General features: G+C 38.6%; 1 protein-coding gene across 3 annotated transcripts in view; it reads right to left on the bottom strand.

The window, feature by feature from the left end:
* The window catches only part of rab27b (RAB27B, member RAS oncogene family), a 39,416-nt gene extending 26,841 nt beyond the window's left edge, over nt 1–12,575 (bottom strand). Inside the window, exon 1 of one of the 3 annotated variants that reach the window (XM_060891529.1) lies at nt 12,314–12,575. In XM_060891529.1, coding sequence (XP_060747512.1) covers nt 12,314–12,315 — 2 coding nt within the window. In that variant the 5' untranslated portion in view covers nt 12,316–12,575. Of the gene's footprint in view, nt 1–7,052; nt 7,130–8,019; nt 8,128–12,313 lie in introns of those variants that run through there. The other 2 variants (XM_060891528.1, XM_060891531.1) reach the window with 2 other exon arrangements.
* Between the last annotated feature and the right edge of the window lie 12,425 nt (nt 12,576–25,000).

Below are 25,000 nucleotides of genomic sequence, written 5' to 3'. Positions count from 1 at the left end.
ATCTACTTCTCCAGAACTTCAAAAACGTTCTGATTCAGGGTCTTTTAAATGATCTAAGATATTGCATAACAGGAGAACGAGAGCAGGAGGGAAATACAGTACATGTGTGAAGCAAGAAAGACAGAAATATAGAAAGAAAGTGAAATAGACAAAAATAAACAGCAAACCGGAATAAATGAGAAAAAGAGAGAATGATAAACAGAAAGCAGGACAAATAAAGAGATGGTAAGAGAGACATATCATGAGGAAAGCGTGTAGAACATTTTTAAGGAATGTAATAAAAACAGCGTGAACACTGGCTCACAATTTCAAAGAAATAATTTATCATTTCAAATGTATAATATTTTTATCTTTTTACCGACTAACCCACAAGCACATTGTTGTAGACAGGCAACATCAATGCATACACTGTAATGCAAAATAAGATATTTTAATATGACTATAAATTACGGTCAAACAAATCAAAGGCTGTAGCAGTGGATCTTTTGTAATGTTCTGTTTTGTATAATAATAACTACTGCAGCTTTTGTAGAAACAAAACCATGGAGATAAACGAGCTAAACGGATACTGACCCTAATGTGTAGGAAGCGGAAAAACATCTCATGCATTGTGCGTGCGTGCGTGTGTATGTGTGTGTATGAGAAAGAGTAGGGAGGGAGAGAGAGAGAAGAGAGAGAGAGAGAGAGAGAGAGAGAGAGAGAGAGAGAGAGAGAGAGAGAGAGAGAGAGAGAGACAGAGAGAGACAGAGAGAGACAGAGAGAGTGTGAGAGAAGGGATTCATTGAAAGTAAGATGAGAAGGATTAAATGATTGAAGAAATGAAGGCAAAGAGAAAACGAGTGAGATGAAAGAGAGAATGATTGGAAAGATATAGATGTAAGACATAAAATATGAAAAGAAACAAAGGGAGGGAAAGAGTGAGAGAAAAGAAAAAAGACAAGAAAGAGTAAAGATGAAATGAAGGAGCTGCGAAAAAGATGGGCGTTGGAAAGAAAGAGTGGGAGAAAATAGCGAAAAGCTGTTTTCACTTCCTCTTTTTAATCTTTCTCACTTTCTTCTATCATTTATTCTTTCTTATAAATGATAGAAGAAAGTGAGAAAGATTAAAAAGAGTATGATTGGAAAGATAAAGGTGTGAGACATGAAAAGGGTGAGGATAAGAAAAGAAACTAAAGAAGCAAAGGAAGAGAAAGAGTGAAGAGAAAAGAAAATGAGAAAAGATAAGAGCTGGGCATGAGATGGGCGGTTGGAAAGAGAAAAAGAGTGGGAGAATACAGTAAAACAACAAACAGCAGCAACCTACTCCAAGTGTTAATGAGAAAGCATGTGCTTATTTTATCAATATATAAATAATAAAGTATGTCATTGTCCAGAATCAAAAAACAAATCTATACAGTAATACAAGGGTTTCCATAGTTTCAGGTTTAAAGGAGAGTACAGACGTGTGTACTACACCATATCTATGATTACACACATTTTAATTGATTTAATTTATTTATGTGACATGTCCTCATCTTTCTTGTTATTGTAAACACTATACCATATTAGAATGAGCACATTAATATGAAGCCAGAACTATAGGCCATGCTGTGCTGTTTTAGAAAATAAATCAACACCTTCTGTCTAATCGGAATCATGCATTCGACTGCACTTTGTAATAAAAAGCCTTTGAGTTTCTATTATAAGATCTTAAGCTTGTCATACGTGTCAACCGTTTGTAAAATTCTGCGTTAATTAACATGGGAGTGCTGTAAACTGGGCTTACAATGGAGCTTGAGTATATATTTACATTTACAGCATTTAGCAGACACCCTTATCCAGAGTGGCTTACATTTTATCTAATTTTTTATACAACTGAGCAATTGAGGGTTAAGGGCCTTGCTCAGGGGCCCAGTAGTGGCAGCTTGGTGGACCTTGGAATCGAACTTACAACCTTCCGAATGGTAGCCCAACACCTTAACCACTAGGCTACTACATCCCATATATTAGAGCATGATAAAGAAGTATTATTATTTACAAAAATATAACCCCTCCCAGGATTCTGCATGCTCTTTAGACTGGGTTTGATTCCCAGGCAGGAAACTAACCCAGGCAATGAAGGTACGGGTATTTAACTCCGAGTGCTGGTCCCAAGCCCGGATATAATAGGAGTGTTGTGTCAGGAAGGGCATCCAGCAAAAAACTTCAAAAGTCAAAAATGCTGACCAGATGATCTGCTAGTTATGAAGCACCATTTTTCAACTGCAACTTCAGAGAGATTTGCATTCTAGGGAAGATAGTGTCTGTGTGTGAGAGTGAGAGAAGTTGAATGTATTTTACAGAAAATACTGTATCATCTCTAAGCTCTTTCACTTCCTCTTTGAAAACTTATTAGTCATTTATCTCTCTTGCACAGTCCTATTTCAGGATGTGTATTTTCCAACCAAGAATATTTTCATATACTGATAATACTGATGAAAATATTCAGCATTTTTTCTTGCTGACCAGGTCAAGTTGTGTATGAGAGAGAGAGAGAGAGAGAGAGAGAGAGAGAGAGAGAGAGAGAGAGAGAAAGAGAGAGAGAAGGGGTACATTGAAAGTAAGATGAGAAGGATTAAAAGGGAAGGCAAAGAGAAAATGAGTGAGATGAAAGAGAGAATGACTGGAAAGATATACTGTAGATGTAAGACATGACAGATTAAAAGAAACAAAGGGAGGGAAAGAGTGAGAGAAAAGAAAAAAAACAAGAAAGCGTAAAGATGAAATGAAGGAGCTGTGAAAAAAGATGGCCGTTGGAAAGAGAGTGGGAGAAAATAGCGAAAAGCATATAAGCATATAAGCTGGAGCAGTGTGTGTTTGTGTGTGTGAGCGTGTGTGAGAGAGAGACAAAGTTTGGCCACCAAGCTTTTTAAACTGAAAAGAAGTACAAAACACAGCTTCTGCAGCAAACAGTTTTTTTCTAAAAGTTAATGAACCGTTTCTCTGCTATGTTTTCTCTATATTTGAAGCTATTTACAAAGGTTTGGACACTATTATAGTAGTCAAATTTTGGAACTTGATTAACGTGTTAGGCCTTAAGTGACTCGTTAGGACTGTCATTAAGAATTATCAGGTAATGATGATTCCACAGTGTAATAAAGTCTCTGACTTACAAATCTTTGTGCTAACACTCAACAACCAAGGGTTCCTCTAAAACTGTGGATCTGAAAACAAATCTAATTAATGCCCACAAAGCTGAGGAAGACTAGAAAAAATATCAAAGCTCAAAAGATATCAAAGCTCACAGTTTCCCCTGTCCAAAATACCATTAAGAAATGACAGGTATGTGGAACTGTGGAAGTCTGGAAGACCAAGAGGACTCTTAACAGCCTGCAAAAAAGGCAAAGCAAAATCCCCAAATAGCAGCAAAGACCTGTTGGTAAGGAGCTGTGGTGCAAGATTCTATACAGCAGTATCGCTCGTACATTATCTCTTCACATCTTATGTACGCAAAAGACATCTTGATAAGCCGAAACTGAAGATGAAGTAAAAATAAAGCGCTTTGGCCACAATCACCAAAGAAAAACGGAGCAGCATTCGATGAATGAAACACCTTAAACATTTGTGTAGATCTGTTATGCTTTGAGGCTGTGTGGCAGCCAGTGGCACAGGAAACATTACATGAGCAGATGGGTGAATAGCTTACAGTACATATCAGTATTCTTGAAGCGATAATGAAGCTGAAAGTCTACTTCAGCAAGACAATCATTTAAAACATACCTTAAAATCCCCTATTTCAAGAAACTCTATCTGAAACCACCCAGTTGGGACAGGGCTATCACCTGGATAGCTTTTTATACAACTGCAATCCAAACAAATATGTACATCATGTACATATACTGTAATTCTATGGCTAGTTAAAACCTAGTTAAATATTCCATGTCTTGATGTCATTGGATTACAATAATGACATAATGAGCTAGAAATGAAGATGATCCGAATTTAGAGGTTTGTCTCCTGAAATGCGTTATATCTCAAAATGACTCCTGATCTAAATGAAGTGTTGAAATACATAACTAGCTGAGGCTCCCTGGCATTTCCAAGGATCTTCAGTGTAATTAATTATTTAGAGTTAGCAATTAGGTTCCCTTATCTATCTATACACATTCCAGAGGAAACAGCTCAGTGAATGAAAATACTCTGAGAACACTACACTCTAAGAAGATTAAGGGTTTTTTGTTGTTCTGTGGATCTGAAATAGATTACAATGGAAACTAATATACTATGAATTCTGAATGGTTTTGTGGTATTTATTGAAACTGATAGCAGGAGCAGGAAAAAATGCTGGATGACCACAAACCAGACTGCAATTCTGTAAAATGTGGATGAGCTTGTACTATGCATCATATACCGTGTCTCCGAAGCACATTACAAACACATAATGCATGGTCCTGCCTGAGATAGCAATTATTGACTAATCTTAAAGATTTATGCTACCCTTCAAACACGCTTCCAAACACTTTCAAAGCATCAGAAAGGCACTTCAGCTCAGTATCCCAACTGACCGTCTCCCACAGACTGGCCGTTAAGCAGAATAATACCGCAGCAAAAACAAAATTTCTCAGCAAGGTTTAAATTCCACAGCAAGGTTAAAACATCTTTCCAATTAAAGCAAATTTTACTATCCAGATAGTGGGTATAAAAATGACATATTTTCCTTAACAGTATTTGGCAGACACTGTTATCCAAGGTAACTTACATTCATCTCACTTTTTTATACAACTAACCAACTGAGAGTTAAGGGCCTTGCTCAGGGGCCCAGCAGTGGCAACTTGGTGGTCCTGGGATTCAGACTCACAACCTTTCTGATCAGTTGGCCAACACCTTAACCACAGAGCTACCACTTCCCCTAGTTTCATTAACTTAAAACATTTTAAAGAAGGTTTTTTAGCTATATAAATAAAACAGTGTGTTTATTTCTGCTGCTAAGTCACTGAATTACTTAGAAAGTTGGTCCTTACTTTTTTGTGTATAAACTCATTTTAAAGAAAGCAGGGTTTTGGGACATATGTTTTGAGTAACATATAATTATAATGTTTAAAAGTCTGAATGCTTGTTTTAGTCTTATTTTTGAAACTAAGCATGTTGGATATAAATTACTTTGAACGTATAGTTTAATGTTACAATGGAGGATCTCTTCCTCAGCAGATGGAGCCCCCTTTCCAACCTCTGACCCCTGTGGAGGGTCACAGCAGGTGGAATTGTGATAATTACCCAGACAGCATCGCAGTGCAGAGAGCCAAGATCCCTCTCATTCAAGATGGTGTCTTTTTCCTCTCTTTCATTACCAGACTGTTTATTTTTCTGACTTTTTCCGCCTCACTATCTCTTATCTTTCAGTCTCTTTCTTCATCAATAACGCTCTCTTCCCTTTGTAGATTCCTGCCTCCCATTGTTTAGTCTCCATACAGTACCACATATCAATTGTACAGTCTGTAACACAACAGATAAAGTGTGCATCTCTATTAGAAGTTGTATAACAGTTTTTACTTCTACATTACTCTTACATGAAGCAATATGATTTATTGCCTGCACTTTTCGGGGGCTAAAACACTATTCGCGTTGTAGGATAACAAGAACAAGGTATTGTGAATCTGTACTATTGGATATGTGTTCATTTTTTTCTCTCTCTTATATACCATATTCTTTATGAATAGAAATACATTTTAACCTTTGTTTATTAGTTTTCCATTCAGTAATGTTCTTCGTTTATCCTGGTTACGGTTGTGGTGGATTGGGTGTTTATAGGAAGTCCATTTAAGACTGTAATGCCAAACAGGAAATAATGCTTATATAAGCTAACTTGATAGCTAAGAAACAGGTCATTTACTTTTTGTGATAACAGTTGGCTTGCTATACCTCGTATGTCACCTGCACTATGTATCGTTGCAAACCCAACTTTATAAATTACACGGAATCATAAAGAAAACATGCGATCAGAGTGAAAGCAAAACAGCAAACGCTCTTACCATGTCTCAATGTCAAGTGCTTTCAAGGCTAGGTAATAGTGTTTGCTTCCGAGAATGCCAAGGCCTCAATTGGTATATTCTTCCAGACTTTCAGTTTCCCACATTTATTTGCATGCAGCATATAGTGTTAATAGCAGAAACACCAGTAGGAATACTGTCCTTTCCAGTGACTTTATTTGGTAAAGTCACTGGAACTATTTAACCAGGTTAATTATATTTGTTGCCACAACCTACTTAAGTCATCTTGATTGTGCGTTACCAAAAGAATAAAGAATTTTAAGAAACAGTTAAATTTTTGTTCTCATAATTGTGTGTGTGTGTGTGTGTGTGTGTGTGTGTGTGTGTGTGCCTGTGATGTACAGGTCCAAAATGCTATGCTACCTCCATGTGGTGTTTCTCCACATTTTCTGTGGGTTTTTTTTTGTACAAACATGTAGGAACTTGTACAACTTGTACACTTCGTCTAAACCTTCAGCAGAAAGAGTTCATTGCTACTGTATAAATGCATAACAGCAGCGGATGCTTGCTAGGTGAGAAAACAATGTCTACAGACAACAGTGGGTGAGCAAAAATAACAGCTTTGATGCAATATGTTGTTCTTGATGATCTGCCACGATCTGCCTTTAACACAGAGGGATTCCACTGTACGTAAGCACTTTTCAAAAGTGAATAAAAAGTTCTTTTTTCACTGCAACCAAACTCCATTGATAGTAGCTAGATTATTAACTTCATGCAAACTTAAAATGTGATGCCTGGTTGATTAGTACTAAAGAGGTTATAAGGAAAATACCAAGAAATACTAATTGTGCTTGGTCTAAAATATTGTATTTATGCATTGAGTTCATCTGTTCTGCTGAAATTACACTGAGACTCATTCAAGCGGACAAGTCTATGCGTGAAAAAAGCCACACACACAAAAAATATGTATATAAACTGAAGCTCATTAATTGTCATCATTGTCAATTACAGCCATGATCTTCTCTCCTTACGTCTTTTATAGAAAAGTAAAAAAAAAAATTACAAATTAGTTAATGGTAAAAAAAAAAAAAATCTGTCATTTCTCACCTTTAACTGTAATCAGAATTCTGTATTCTGCATAACGTGCAGATGATGAATATTTCTTGCACATAAACCTATTTGTGCAGCAAAGCATAGGACTATGGGTAAGAATTATTAACCATTATTTGCACACCTCCGAATCACGTGCAGCAAATCTGCAGTGCTGTGCATGTGTCAAACACTGATTGGTTGAGAGGAACGGCATGACGACTCACCGACTGATACAGTACTTTTTTATTTTGCTTTCTTAAAATATTTTCTAATCAGCTTTGTTAGGCCTGTTCTCCCAAATGCATTAGCCACTGAACTTTTTTTTTAATGAATATAGACAGTTGACTTTTCTTGTTAAAGCTTAATTACCATTTTGCTTCTTTGTACCATTTTCACATATGTAAATATAAACACAAATTTTCAAAGCCAGAAAAGTCAACAGGATGATCGCTGTTCTCTTGATATTAGCCAACCAAATTAGACCCTGACAAGTCAAAACTGTCGGCAATAAGGCAACGTGAGTCAGGGTAACATTGCTAAGTATGTAACCTAGTGAACCAGAGTTAAAGTATCCAATGATAGAGACTTCTGCACTTCTGTATGTCGTCTGCCAAATGCTGTCAATGTAAATGCTACAAATGATCCTCAATGAAAACTCTTTCTCTTTATCACATCTAGTGCCTTTCTACTTCCTACATCTCTTTATTTCCCTACTTCAGTGAAATGTTAGCTTTTCTTTTTTTAGTTTTTTGTTTCTTTACATTCTGTACACACGTACACAGTCATCTGTGCACAGATACGCGAAAGCAAAAATGTTAAACTTTTGTTTACAACCATCATGTTGAACAGTGTCTTCAAATCTCAGCAACCAAGCAAGACAAAACAAAGTACGATGGAAAAAGCTAACCAAGAAAGTATAACATACTGAGATAATTTAGCTTGTTTAGCTTGGCTTCCCCAATGACAACATCTGCTCACTTACCATGAGGCTTCCTTGAAGAGTTCCATGTTATTCGCTTGAACCTGAAATTCACCAGAGGAGGATTGCAGTGCCACTATCTGTTTAGTGCTTCACATATTTGTATCAGTATTTGGATTAAAACTTTAAGTGGGAGTGACCAAAACTTCGAAAGACCACCCAGGGCTAGAAATGCCGGTGTTGTTAGCACGGTCTGTGAATTCTGGCTCCTCAACAGTTCTTCAGATTTGTATTATGACACATATATATTGCAAGAATTATTATTATTCTTGCTTGTGCCTTGTTATATTTCCTTAAAAAAATGATTGGTATTTTCCAAAAAATAAACAAACTAGTATCCTTGGTTTCCTGAATTTCATGCATTTTCATTTCATGAATATTATTCATGCTTATTTATTAACATCGGTTTTTATTCAATTTTTGAATTTTTTATTTTTTACCTGCGTTTCTATTTTGCTTTATTGTCTGACAGGCAGGTCAGTTGGTTCCTGTACAAAATGTCTCCTAAATTCCATGTTATGCTGGACAGGAGAGACACCGTGTGACAAGCTATCAAAGAGTCGCATGTTCTCAGCTTAGTAGCAGGGACATGAACTGCGATCACTCCATTTAGGTTGTGTGACAGATAATACCTAGGACCATACAAACTGCCTGCACAGCAGCTTTTATACTGTGTGATTACAGACATGTTTTAAGATCATTATTGTCATACTGTACGAAAGGATCCTGATAAATGCTAGGCCGAATTTCATAGCAGACATTGTGTTCTTTGTGGCAGATTATATGACGAATATCCACTAATGATAGATTTGTGCTGAAAGAAAATCCCTATGCTCTTTTACGTCAACAACGTGCTTGCTGTATGACAAGATCTATGTATTCCTATGAGTTTTCTAGAGTCTTCTGTTCTCAGCTCTTATCAAGAAAGATTCCACTTTTTGTGTTTTGGTGTTTAATATCTTTTTGTTTAGACTACATCAGTGAGATGTGCTTATTTTGTCTCTGGGCTTTTTTCCACCGTCATTGTCACTCTTCAGATACTGTATTATACTGTTTTCTGGTGTCCAGCACTGTTTAGCAGGGCTTAATTTTGTGTGGTCTGTTTTGGTGGTTGTGTCATTGTAGGCTGCACGCTATAGGTGCAGGACCATGTTTTTATATTGATATGATTCATCGTGACTGGGAGGCGACTGTACTGTTAGTTAAACTGCAGCATTTTCCTTTGACCTACATCTCCATTTTTAATAGCTTCCACTTTTCTCACAGCTGCTTACTTTTTACCGCTGACAGTGAAGTCACTTTGGAGGTAACTATATCACCCTAAGATATTTTTCTCCTGATAACTAAAGGAAGACGTCCACAAACTTTTGTGATTATGTTAAATATCACATTGCAACACCGGTAAAGGTGGTTCGGTTTAAAGCTGGCATCATATCTCAAACTGGTTGCCATACAGTTACCATCAACAATTGATACATGTATATAATTTTCAAATAAATGCTTGCCATTAAAATCTTTCATTAGGTAATACTAGCTGGATTAAGAATAATAAGGTAAACTACTGCACGTTACTCAGACAGTCTCGTAATTTCATGTGACAGTTTGTCATCGTTTTATGGATTGTTGTTCCCTGTGGAGATTCACAGAGACAGAAGAATTACAGTCTAAGAACCGGGCCGATATTAATTAGCGTAATGGAGATCGATGGTCTGTATACTTTATCTGTTCGATCTCATCTGCATTGGATAGCGACGGGATAAAGGCAGAAATATATGATAAAAATGTCCAACAAGTGTATGTGAAATCATTATGTAAAAATAGTGTATCACAAACTGGTTATTTAATGGAAATGAGCTGCAAAAACTGTTTGCACTGTGCACATAGCTGATGAAGTGAGAATCTTTATATGAGCATATATATATATATATATATATATATATATATATATATATATATAAAACATACATACATATTATATAACACATATTATATAATTTTATTATATTATTATATAATATATAACATATTATATAATTTTTTCACCTTTAGTTTTCACCTAGACCAGCAAAATCAAGAGTTTTGTCACTTTTCGGGCAGAAAAGATCTGTAAATGAAAATAAATAAATAAATAAATAAATAAAGGATCTACTGGATCAAGTGTTATTTTATAACCTGGTAAATAATAAGGATGGAAGCCATAATGTTCAATCCAACCAAATTTGGTTTTAACTAGGGCTAAACATGCAGCAAATTACATTTATGCATGCAGATGTTGTTTTCTAGAAACTACTGAAAAAACTGAGACAACTGCACTAAATCTTGATTTAACAGAGTTTAAATACAGCCGATAGTCATTTAGAAAGTAATTGCACAATTTCCAAACAGTATGTAACTCTGTTTAGAGGAGTATAAAGGAAATGATCTGCATCTTTTATATGTGCCCTTAAAACAGTGGTCGCATTGAACGTTGTTCAGTAAGCAGAACAACAGAAATGAATATTTTGCATTCTACAAGTACATAATTTTGGTACTAAATCTTTATCCTCCTCCTCTTCATCATCATCATTATCATTTTTATTGTCTGGTTTCCTCACAAAAATATGGCAGTAGGTGGACTGGCTATGCTAAATTGCCACTAAGCATAAATGAGAGTGTGTGTGTGTGTGTGTGTGTGTGTGTGTGTGTGTGTGTGTGTGTGTGTGTGTGTGTGAAGGTGAATAAATGAATTAACAAAGAGCAGAACAGGAACAAACAGGAACCCAGGATCATCAGTTCTAACTTCTCAGTGTATTAAGCTACAATTCCGCATCATCACGTGGTCTTAATGAAACCAGAGTAATGACGAGGAACTCCCGTGTTCACGGACTGCGCTCTGTGGCGCGTGAGGAGGAGGGAGGGGGCCGTTATGACTCACTACCGAAGTCCGTAACGACTCACTTTACTGAATCGGTTCTTTCGGATCAGACCCGTTTAAATGAGTCGAACTGTATTGCTAACTAAAAGTGCCCAGAAGGAAATGTTTCAGTTCTCAGAAAAAGGCATCATGGAAGAATTGATCGTGATCCAATAATACTGTTTTATGTTGTTTTTTTAATACTGAGATTTTGCAGGCCAACATTCAAAATAACTAAATATTAGTTATTTGATACAAGAAACTAAAACGTTATTTCAGATGAATACATATTTGCTGAAATCTTTTTTCTTTTTTCACTTTTTTTTTTATTTCATGAAAGGCGGATTTATAATTAACAAATGTAAAAAAATTGTTAATTTAAAAATTGTAAAATTGTATTAATTTATTGTGTGCTTAATTAGTATTGAATTATACCATACAGACTATTTTTAACAGCTATTATTATTAAATTATATATATTATAGTTAATTATTATATTATATATCTTATAGGAGTAGCATTACTTACTTTTATACAGAGCAAATATGAGATTTCAGACCTTTCATATGTACAATGTTGATGTATAGCAAGAACTAATGTTTGCATGGTGATATGTAGTTCATCCAAAACATTAAATATCACATTATGATTTAAATACATTTTAATTACCAACAGCACAGACCATGAACTCATATACAATAACATAAGTCATAAACTGTTGAACAATGTGCAGCGTCAAAAGTTCAATACTTTTATAACAAATACAATAAAAACAATTAAAAAAACAGATGTACTATTAACTAAATGTATTAATTGATGTCTTTAAAAATTTAATTTACACTTTAAACGAAATTTTAAACAGAATTTGAACAAATAAAAAGACTTAAAAAGATAAATTTCATTTATTTTTCTGAGATTTAATAAATGAAGATGCATGTATCATATTGTTCATATTTCTCAGTGAGATTCTATAATAATTATGCTGTAGACTACATAATACAGCCTGTAGCGATTTAAAAAAAGAACCAACTTTGCCATAAACGTTCAATTCATTCATGTTTACGAATCGATTCATTATAAAGAGTCGTTCAAAAAAAAAAACGAACCGATTCGCCGCTATGACTCACACAGGCGTCGCGCGAGCTTAAAATATGATGGAACCGTTAGATATCGAACTTAAATAAAACACAGAGAAAACACAATAAAAATTAAAAAAAAAACCCTTATAACGTTGTGTACTGTGATACCGAGGCTCACATGAGTAATATAACGGAACCTTTCGGATATAAGTAGCCATAACAGAATCCACAATATTCGAGAATCGACCGTTAACACAACCGTGCGCGTGCGTGTGTGTGTGTGTATTTGTGTGTGTATTTGTGTGTGTTTTGTTGTTTTACTTACATATTAGTTAGAATAAGGTGTGAAGTCTTGATGAGGAGGTGTGTATCTGCCTTTAGCCGCTATTGCCGGGGAGATGAGACATTTTACATTATTTCACGCAAACCCGAAGCTATAAACGCGTCACTCTGGTGTTCACTTCTGTGTAATAAATAAGAAACGAAGCCTGAGCTCGTTTTATTGGTCGTCGCTCGTGTGAAACCTTTTACAGCTTTAATTCCGTTGGCATGACGCTTCACGGAGGATTTCCAGCGCGAGCGCTTGGCCGTTTTTTTTTAATGTTGCGTGCAGCAGACCGGGTCCTAGCGCCGACTGCATCACGTACCGAACAGCGCATCAACAGGTTGCAGGAGATTTGACGTATTACGTTATAGAGTTTGGGTGAAACTCAGGATAACAACAATATCTGGTCTTTAAAAAGCTCTTTACAGATGTATTCCCCTGTTACTGCTATAATAACATCCAGTCCTATGGGAAGGCTTTCTGTTTAGTTCTGGCCCAGTATTTATACAAGTCTTTATTTAGTCACATAGACATTACAGCACAGTGAAAATCCTTTGTGGTTAAACTACAGGGTCAGCCATGATACAGCAGCCCTGGAGCAGTGAGGGTTAAAGGCCTTCCTCAAGGCTCTCCCCAACCCAGAGCCTTAACCACTTGAGCTACCACTGACAAAATGATCAACAGAAATATATGTAAAAGTAATTCATTTTGTAACATTACAAAACCATGTACAGTGTCTATGCTCTGTATACGTAATGCCCTGTATACATTATGCTCTGTATACATTATGCCCTGTACACATTATACCCTGTATACATTATGTTCTGTATACATTATGCTCTGTATACGTTATGCCCGGTATACATTATGTTCTGTATACATTATGCTCTGTATACATTGTTCTCTGTATACATTATGCCCTGTATACATTATGCTCTGTGTACGTTATGCCCTCTATACATTATGCTCTGTATACGTTATGCCCTGTATACATTATGCTCTGTATACATTATGCCCTGTACACATTATACCCTGTATACATTATGTTCTGTATACATTATGCTCTGTATACGTTATGCCCTGTATACATTATGCTCTGTATACGTTATGCCCGGTATACATTATGTTCTGTATACATTATGCTCTGTAAACATTGTTCTCTGTATACATTATGCCCTGTATACATTATGCTCTGTATACGTTATGCCCTGTATACATTATGCTCTGTATATGTTATGCCCTGTATACATTATGCCCTGTATACATTATGTTCTGTATACATTATGCTCTGTATACATTGTGCTCTGTATACATTATACCCTGTATACATTATGCCCTGTATACATTATGCCCTGTATACATTATGCTCTGTATACATAATGCCCTGTATACATTATGCTCTGTATACATTATGTTCTGTATACATTATGCCCTGTATACATTATGCCCTGTATACATTATGCTCTGTATACATAATGCCCTGTATACATTATGCTCTGTATACATTATGAACTGTATACATTATGCCCTGTATACATTATGTTCTGTATACATTATGCCCTGTATACATTATGCTCTGTATACATTATGCCCGGTATACATTATGTTCTGTATACATTATGCTCTGTATACATTGTTCTCTGTATACATTATGCCCTGTATACATTATGCTCTGTATACGTTATGCCCTGTATACATTATGCTCTGTATACGTTATGCCCTGTATACATTATGCTCTGTATACATTATGCCCTGTACACATTATACCCTGTATACATTATGTTCTGTATACATTATGCTCTGTATACGTTATGCCCTGTATACATTATGCTCTGTATACGTTATGCCCGGTATACATTATGTTCTGTATACATTATGCTCTGTAAACATTGTTCTCTGTATACATTATGCCCTGTATACATTATGCTCTGTATACGTTACGCCCTGTATACATTATGCTCTGTATATGTTATGCCCTGTATACATTATGCCCTGTATACATTATGTTCTGTATACATTATGCTCTGTATACATTGTGCTCTGTATACATTATACCCTGTATACATTATGCCCTGTATACATTATGCCCTGTATACATTATGCTCTGTATACATAATGCCCTGTATACATTATGCTCTGTATACATTATGTTCTGTATACATTATGCCCTGTATACATTATGCCCTGTATACATTATGCTCTGTATACATAATGCCCTGTATACATTATGCTCTGTATACATTATGAACTGTATACATTATGCCCTGTATACATTATGTTCTGTATACATTATGCCCTGTATACATTATGCTCTGTATACATTATGCCCGGTATACATTATGTTCTGTATACATTATGCTCTGTATACATTGTTCTCTGTATACATTATGCCCTGTATACATTATGCTCTGTATACGTTATGCCCTGTATACATTATGCTCTGTATACGTTATGCCCTGTATACATTATGCTCTGTATACATTATGCCCTGTACACATTATACCCTGTATACATTATGTTCTGTATACATTATGCTCTGTATACGTTATGCCCTGTATACATTATGCTCTGTATACGTTATGCCCGGTATACATTATGTTCTGTATACATTATGCTCTGTAAACATTGTTCTCTGTATACATTATGCCCTGTATACATTATGCTCTGTATACGTTACGCCCTGTATACATTATGCTCTGTATATGTTATGCCCTGTATACATTATGCCCTGTATACATTATGTTCTGTATACATTATGCTCTGTATACATTGTGCTCTGTATACATTATACCCTGTATACATTATGCCCTGTATACATTATGCCCTGTATACATTATGCTCTGTATACATAATGCCCTGTATACATTATGCTCTGTATACATTATGTTCTGTATACATTATGCCCTGTATACATTATGCCCTGTATACATTATGCTCTGTATACATAATGCCCTGTATACATTATGCTCTGTATACATTATGAACTGTATACATTATGCCCTGTATACATTATGTTCTGTATACATTATGCCCTGTATACATTATGCTCTGTATACATTATGCCCGGTATACATTATGTTCTGTATACATTATGCTCTGTATACATTGTTCTCTGTATACATTATGCCCTGTATACATTATGCTCTGTATACGTTATGCCCTGTATACATTATGCTCTGTATACGTTATGCCCTGTATACATTATGCTCTGTATACATTATGCCCTGTACACATTATACCCTGTATACATTATGTTCTGTATACATTATGCTCTGTATACGTTATGCCCTGTATACATTATGCTCTGTATACGTTATGCCCGGTATACATTATGTTCTGTATACATTATGCTCTGTAAACATTGTTCTCTGTATACATTATGCCCTGTATACATTATGCTCTGTATACGTTACGCCCTGTATACATTATGCTCTGTATATGTTATGCCCTGTATACATTATGCCCTGTATACATTATGTTCTGTATACATTATGCTCTGTATACATTGTGCTCTGTATACATTATACCCTGTATACATTATGCCCTGTATACATTATGCCCTGTATACATTATGCTCTGTATACATAATGCCCTGTATACATTATGCTCTGTATACATTATGAACTGTATACATTATGCCCTGTATACATTATGTTCTGTATACATTATGTTCTGTATACATTGTGCTCTGTATTCATTATGCCCTGTATACATTATGTTCTGTATACATTATGTTCTGTATACATTGTGCTCTGTATACATTATGCCCTGTATACATTATGTTCTGTATACATTATGCTCTGTATACGTTATGCCCTGTATACATTATGCCCTGTATACATTATGCCCTGTATCAGAATCAGAATCAGAATCAGATTTATTGGCCAAGTGTGCTGACACACACAAGGAATGTGGTTCCAGCTGTTTGTGACTCTCAAAAGTACAGACATAAATAACACTATATTATACAAACTATACAAGACAATGCAGACAATGGGATACAATATAGACAGAATGAGTTATAAATGAGTATTAAATATGAATACAGAACATGACTGATTAGTTATGTACATAAAGTGTGGGAGTGTAGTATACATTATGCCCTGTATACATTATGTTCTGTATACATTATGCTCAGTATACATTATGCTCTGTATACTGTCAGGACTCAGCCCAGACTTTGGCCATGTGCTCTTGTTTATGTTCCCTGTCAAGTGTTTGCACCGCCCTTGTTTACTCCTCCCCGTCTCTGCACACCTGTTCCTCATGTATTCATTGTCCTGTCTATTTAACTGTGCTTGTCTTCTGATGTCGTCTTATGTCTGGTCTGGTATTGTCTGCGTCCTTGTTTCATGTTTTTTAGTTAATAAAGTCTGTTTTATTTTACGCTATTCTGCAGTTGGGTCTGTTTTTACCCTGCGTTGCTGACAGTATACATTGTGCTCTGTATACACTATGCCATGTATACACTATGCCCTGTATACATTGTGCCCTGTATACATTGTGCTCTGTATACACTATGCCCTGTGTACATTATGCCCTGTATAATTTCCCCTGTATACATTATGCCCTGTATACCTTATGTTCTGTATAATTTGCCCTGTATACATTATGCCCTGTATAATTTGCCCTGTATACATTATGCTCTGTATAATTTGCCCTGTATACATTATGCCCTGTATAATTTGCCCTGAATACATTAAGCCCTGTATAATTTGCTCTGTATACATTATGGCCTGTATAATTTGCCCTGAATACATTAAGCCCTGTATAATTTGCCCTGTATAATTTTCCCTGTACAAAAAACAAACATTTGATCAAAAATGAGAGAGAGAGAGAGAGAGAGAGAGAGAGACAGAGACAGAGAGTGTGGTGGGTGGATAGATAGATAAATTATTTCCTGTGAACACAAAGTAATATAAAAGCAAAAATAAATATCTGCGTCAGTAAAGACATTAATGTATAAACATGAAGATATGATTATTAATTTTTAAATTAATGCTGTATTAATTTTTTTTAAAATCTCTATGTATAGATCTCATCCAATTCCACTGTAATGACAATGTATAATTAAAGCTGCAAGCAGCATTTCCCGGGGTTCAAGCGTTTAATGCCTTTAGGGAGTTTAAGGCCTTAAAGGATTTTCACATACACAAAGTGACCCACAAGTCACACACACAAAGTGACCCGCAAGTCACATACACAAAGTGACCCGCAAGCCACGTACACAAAGTGACCCGCAAGTCACGTGTACAAAGTGACCTGCAAGTCACATACACAAAGTGACCCTCAAGTCACTTTCACTTCACATTCACATTCAAATTGGGATACATGAACAGTCTGACATACTAAAACCCGAATGAACAACAATAGAGCCCTCTAACAAATTAGCACACATCTTTCTCCTTCTGTTTCTGTCTATGATTCTGATTCTAATCCTGATTCTGATTCTGGTTGATTAGTGGATCGACGGATCCACTAACATACCAGTAGATGGTGTAATTTGTCAGAGAAGCCGTTGTTTATTGTAAGGACGAGCAGGAGCATTATTTATCTTGTAACGCAAGATTCTAGTAAGATATATTTATATATTTTTATTGTTTAGCCTATTTATTATTTGTAGTTTTTTTTTATTAAGTGGTAACTTTAATTTAAAGCAAAAAAGTAAGGATGTTTTATGCAATATTTTGTTGTTTGTTTTTTAATCATAAGATGGTGTTTGTAGAAATGTATTTAGTTTGTTGTTATAATTCATACATAAGGCTTTTTCAGGTAATGAGTGAATTACGAATGAATAGTATATTGATAATTGTATTCGATTCATTTAAAAGTACATGTAATAGAGTAGTTTTAGAGCATTTTCTGTTTTGTAGGTAGTTTCTGTTTTGTGTGAGAGCGTTTGTCATAGTTAGTAGTGAACTGTAGTAATTTTACTAGTTGGTAACAGGGAGTTTTAATTACTTAGGTAAAATGAAGGGATTTATTTGTATACATCTAATATTGGTTTTTGTTGTAAATTTTATTGTAGTCTAATAATAAGTAACCGTCTTATTAGGGGTCAAGCCCTGAAGGGGCGTAGACACCTATTGTTATCGTTAGTTTTCTTCTTCTTCTTCTTCTTCTTCTTCTTCTTCTTCTTCTTATTATTATTATTATTATTATTATTATTATTATTATTATTATTATTCCTCTTCCGCCATTGAAGTCGATGGCAGCCCATAGAACCATACGTAGGAAAGTTATGAAATTTGGCACACATGTAGAGGCTAGTCTTAGAGGTTACTGTAGAAACTTTGGTGTGTCTAACTCAAACCGTCTATCACCACCAACAGTCCAAAAACCCAATTTTGTTCTGACTCGTAAGGCCTAGAGGCAAAATTCTTGCAACATCAGAATCAGAATCTGAATCAGAAAGGTCTTTATTGTCAAGTATGTTTTCACATACGAGGAACACACACACACACTTACACACACATTTACACACACATTTACACTCACACACTAACTCACACTCGCACACTCACATACTCACTCGCACACTCACATACTCACACACACTCACATACACACACATTCACACACACACACACACACACACACACACACACACACACACACACTCACACACACAGACACACACACACAGACACACACTCACATACACACACATTTACACACACACATACTCACACAGACACACTCACACACACACTCACACACACACTTTATTGCCAAGTATGTTTTCACATACGAGGAACACACACACACTTACACACATACACACACACTCTCACATACACACACACAGACACACACACACAGACACACACAGACACTCATACACACACTCACACAGACACACTCACACACACACACAGACACACACACTCACACACACACACACACACACGCACTCACACACACACACACTCACACACACGCACACACACTCACACACACACACTCACTCACACACACACACGGGGTCAAGCCGATCAGATGCGCTCAGAACATGTCGCTGATGAACCATACCAAGTTTCCACACTCGCACACTCACATACTCGCACACTCACATACTCACACACATACTCACATGCACACACACACACACTCACACACACACACTCTCACACACACACACAGACACTCACACACACAGACACACTCACACACACACTCACACTCACACACTCACATTCACACACACACTTTATTGGCAAGTATGTTTTCACATACGAGGAACACACACACACTTACACACACCTTTACACACACACACACACACACACACACATTTTACGAATGCAATGCCATATCGCTACGAAACTTGGTATGGTTCATCAGCGGCACGTTCTGAGCGCATCTGATTGGCTTGACCCCGGTATCGCTGCTTGCAGCTATATTTTATTATGTAGTTGTTTAAAATGTTGTCCTGTTATTTGAAGTATGAAATGTAGGCATTGTAAGAATGTCCATCCATCCATCCATCTTCTACCGCTTATCCGGGGCCGGGTCGCAGGGGCAGCAGTCTAAGCAAGGACACCCAGACTTCCCTCTCCCCAGACACTTCCTCCAGCTCCTCCGGGGGAATACCGAGGCGTTCCCAGGCCAGCCGAGAGACATAGTCCCTCCAGCGTGTCCTAGGTCTTCCCCGGGGCCTCCTCCCGGTTGGACATGCCCGGAACACCTCCCCCGGGAGGCGTCCAGGAGGCATCCGGAACAGATGCCCGAGCCACCTCAGATGACTCCTCTCGATGTGGAGGAGCAGCGGCTCTACTCTGAGCTCCTCCCGAGTGACCGAGCTCCTCACCCTATCTCTAAGGGAGCGCCCAGCCACCCTGCGGAGGAAACTCATTTCGGCCGCCTGTATCCGAGATCTTGTCCTTTCGGTCATGACCCAAAGCTCATGACCATAGGTGAGGGTAGGAACGTAGATCGACTGGTAAATAGAGAGCTTCGCCTTGCGGCTCAGCTCTTTCTTCACCACAACAGACCGGTATATCGACCGCATCACTGCAGAAGATACACCGATCCGCCTGTCGATCTCCCGCTCCATCCTTCCCTCACTCGTGAACAAGACCCCAAGATACTTAAACTCCTCCACTTGAGGCAGGAGCTTTCCACCAACCTGAAGGGGACAAGCCACCCTTTTCCGGCGGAGAACCATGGCCTCAGACTTGGAGGTGCTGATTCTCATCCCCGCCGCTTCACACTCGGCTGCAAACCGTCCCAGTGCACGCTGGAGGTCCTGATTTGAGGAAGCCAACAGGACAACTTCATCTGCAAAAAGCAGAGACGAAATCCCGTGGTCCCCAACCCGGACACCCTCCGGCCCCCAACTGCGCCTAGAAATCCTGTCCATATAAATAATGAACAGGACCGGTGACAAAGGGCAGCCCTGCCGGAGTCCAACATGCACCGGGAACAAGTCTGACTTACTGCCGGCAATGCGAACCAAACTCCTGCTCCGGTCATATAGGGACCGGACAGCCCTTAGCAGAGGGCCCCGGACCCCATACTCCCAGAGCACCCCCCACAGATCACCACGAGGGACACAGTCGAATGCCTTCTCCAGATCCACAAAGCACATGTGGACTGGTTGGGCAAACTCCCATGAACCCTCCAGCAACCTTGTGAGGGTGTAGAGATGGTCCAGTGTTCCACGACCGGGACGAAAACCGCATTGTTCCTCCTGAATCCGAGGTTCAACTATCGGCCGAATTCTCCTCTCCAGTACCCTGGCATAGACTTTTCCGGGGAGGCTGAGGAGTGTGATCCCCCTGTAGTTGGAACACACCCTCCGGTCCCCCTTCTTAAACAGAGGGACCACCACCCCAGTCTGCCAGTCCAGAGGCACTGTCCCCAGATGCCACGCGATGTTGCAGAGGCGTGTCAACCAAGACAGCCCCACAACATCCAGAGACTTGAGGTACTCAGGGCGAATCTCATCCACCCCCGGTGCCTTGCCACTGAGGAGCTTCTCAACCACCTCAGTGACCTCAGCTTGGGGGATCGATGAGTCCTCAACTGAGCCCTCTGCCTCTGCTTCCTCAGTGGAAGACATGTCGGTGGGGTTGAGGAGATCCTCGAAGTACTCCTTCCACCGTCCGAGAATGTCCCCAGTCGAAGTCAGCAGATTCCCACTCCCACTGTAAACAGTGTGAGCAGGGCACTGCTTCCCCTCTTGAGGCGCCGGACGGTTTGCCAGAATTTCTTCGAGGCCAACCGATAGTCCTTCTCCATGGCCTCACCGAACTCCTCCCAGACCCGAGTTTTTGCCTCTGCAACCACCCGGGCTGAAGCTCGCTTGGCCCTCCGGTACCTATCAGCTGCCTCCGGAGTCCCCCGAGCCAACCAGGCTCGATAGGACTCCTTCTTCAGCTTGACGGCATCCCTTACTTCCGGTGTCCACCACCGTTTTCGGGGATTGCCGCCACGACAGGCACCGGAGACCTTACGGCCACAGCTCTGCGCGGCTGCGTCGACAATGGAGGTGGAGAACATGGTCCACTCAGACTCAATGTCTCCAACCTCACTCGGGATCTGGTTGAAGCTCTGCCGGAGGTGGGAGTTGAAGATCTCTCTGACCGGAGACTCTGCCAAACGTTCCCAGCGGACCTTCACAGTACGTTTGGGTCTGCCAAGTCTGTCCAACTTCCTCACTGGCCATCAGATCCAACTCACCACCAGGTGGTGATCAGTTGACAGCTCCGCCCCTCTCTTTACCCGAGTGTCCAAGACATACGGCCGGAGGTCAGATGAAACAACCACAAAGTCGATCATCGACCTCCGACCTAGGGTGTCCTGATGCCATGTGCACTGATGGACACCCTTATGCTTGAACATGGTGTTTGTTATGGACAAACTGTGACTAGCACAGAAGTCCAATAACAGAACACCACTCGGGTTCAGGTCGGGGGGGCCGTTCCTCCCAATCACGCCCCTCCAGGTGTCACTGTCGCTGCCCACATGAGCGTTGAAGTCCCCCAGTAGAACGACGGAGTCCCCGGTCGGAGCACTTTCCAGCACCCCTCCCAGAGACGCCAAGAAGGTCGGGTACTCTACACTGCCATTTGGCCCGTAAGCACAAATAACAGTGAGAGACCTCTCCCCGACCCGAAGGCGCAGGGAAACGACCCTCTCGTTCACCGGGGTGAACTCCAACACATGGCTGCTGAGCTGGGGGGCTATGAGCAAGCCCACACCAGCCCGCCGCCTCTCACCGCGGGCAACTCCAGAGTAGTAGAGAGCCCAGCCTCTCTCGAGGAGTTGGGTTCCAGAGCCCAAGCCGTGCGTGGAGGCGAGCCCAACTATATCTAGTCGGTATCTCTCAACCTCCCGCACCAGCTCAGGCTCCTTCCCCCCCAGCGAGGTGACATTCCATGTCCCTAGAGCCAGATTCCGTGTCCGGGGATTGGGTCGCCGAGGCTCCTGCCTTCGACTGCCACCCAATCCACATTGCACCAATGTAAGAATGTTTAGTGTTTTATTAAGGTGGTGCTGTTTCAAGTAAATGTTTATTTCGATTATGTGTAGTATGGAGTTTGATCAGATTAAGAGTTGATGCGTTTGATGTTTAATCCATTGTAATAAAATAATTTCAGAGAAAGGGTTGTATTTGGCATTTTGTATTTCAGAAATGGTAGTAGCATGATAGGAACATTTACATATATGCAATTAATTGAATCAAGAAATATAATTCTGTTGTGTTTTGTATATTATTGTTTAACAAGCAAACTCAGAAATATAGTGTAAACTTTTGATGAAATGCAGGTTTATGTAAGCATTAAATTATGTTTAACTGCACAAACGGTTGATTAGTTGTGTATTAATCATTGATCAATACACAGAAAGCTGGATTGCTCTTTGTTAACTTGCAGTAGGTGAAGTCACAAGAAGAGCTGTAGTTGCTAGTGATGGGAAGTTCGGTTCTTTTCCGCGAACTGGTTCTTTCGGACAGTTCGATTTAATGAACTTTTTAATGTTCTTTTACATCCTGACATAATGACGTAAATTCCTTCATCCCGCCACAGCCGGCAGATATTAATACAATCAATTTAACACATTTGAAAAGTTCTTTGTAATCATAACTTTAGTTCAATACGTTTCTTACATTTAAGTTTTGCAACTAAAACACCCAGTACAGGCATTGATGTTCAAACGTGGATGTTTTATGTGTCTTAAAGATATAAAGTTAATAAACTAATCTTCATCAACTTACAAAAAGCGGCATATAAAAATACAGACTAACCTAGACAACATTCAATAGTAAAATTAACTGACATATACCGAGTGAACAGTGGTATGATTTTTTTTTAATAAAATGTTTAATAGCCTATGACGAGTTATTATGCATATCCCAATATGTATAATTTGCTCTGAAGGTTCACGCATGCGCAGTATCAACAGCTAATCGGTTCTCAGTATGTCGGACGCGTCCGAAACAAACAGTTCTCAGTTCAGTGTACTGATGATTCGCTGTATCAGTTCATCGGTTCTCGGACGCGTCCGAAACAAGCAGTTCTCAGTTCTGTACTGATGATTCGCTGTATCGGTTCAGTAATTCACGCATGCACAGTATCATGTACTGAATAAAAAATAACCATATTTGTCCTTATTGTTACAATACAGATAATAGTGTAAAGTTTAAGGGAACATTTGCATATTGTTGTAGAATATTATTGTTAGTACAATGCATATTATAACAATTTTAGGAATATTAATATGAATTCTGAATATTTCATTACCAATAGTGTGTACATTTGTCTTGCAAGATGATTAAAAATTTTGTTTGTCACATTGAATAGACTTTCACTTTAAAATAAAGTATTTTAAATCATTTCATAATCTTCAAGTTGTTCCAACTCTGTGTGGCATGTACAAATGTTTTAAATGTCAATACTGATGTTTTTCTATATGTTTGTGTGTACAGATGCCACGCACAAAGCAGTCCCGCCGTTCCCAGGCAGCCAAAAAAAGGATGGCGGACCGGATGGGTGCTGACGGTGCAGAGGTTCTGCCAAGTCTTAAAAAAAAAGCAGAAATACAAGAATGTTGTGTCTATCACAACGTGCCTAATAACCTGAATACTACCCGAATACTACCTGAAAATTACTCTGAAAACTATTCTGAAAAGTCTTCTCCAAACTCCTCTCAACTCTGTCAAACTCTATCTACATCTTTCTCTCCTCCTGTCTCTACCAATGCTGCTGTCAGAGAAAGTGCCTGGTATGCAGTGATTGACCCACATTCACGACACGGTGACGGATCTTATGCAGATACGAGTGAAGGTAAAAGTGTAGCAGTGTATTATCCTGATCTGGAAATAACCGCGTTAAATAACCCGTTTGAAGTAAGCGGTGTTAAGACAAGCATAATTCACGTCGAAAGATCGGAAACCGTTACACATGTAGATCAGTCAGTGTCCTGTCCACCGATGTTGCTAAACGTTAAAGAGGATAGATTAAGTAAAGACGTGAGGCCTGAAATGCACACGGATTTAAACTGCAGTAGGAAAACACAAATCAGTTCTTCCTGTTTAGAAAGTGACAATTTTGACGACAGTGATTTTATTACAGAAGTTGATCGCGTTTGTTTTCAATTTAACCCTTTAACTGTACAGCAACAAAAATCTGCTTGCATGAAGTTGGACATTGTGAATATTGTTAAGGAACAGAATTCTTTAAA

The sequence above is a fragment of the Tachysurus vachellii genome, chromosome 17 (genome assembly GCF_030014155.1).
Source record: "Tachysurus vachellii isolate PV-2020 chromosome 17, HZAU_Pvac_v1, whole genome shotgun sequence".
Classification (NCBI taxonomy): Eukaryota; Metazoa; Chordata; class Actinopteri; order Siluriformes; family Bagridae; genus Tachysurus; species Tachysurus vachellii.
The sequence above is the reverse complement of the archived record's forward strand: the minus strand, read 5'-3'. Positions and strand labels throughout refer to the sequence as shown.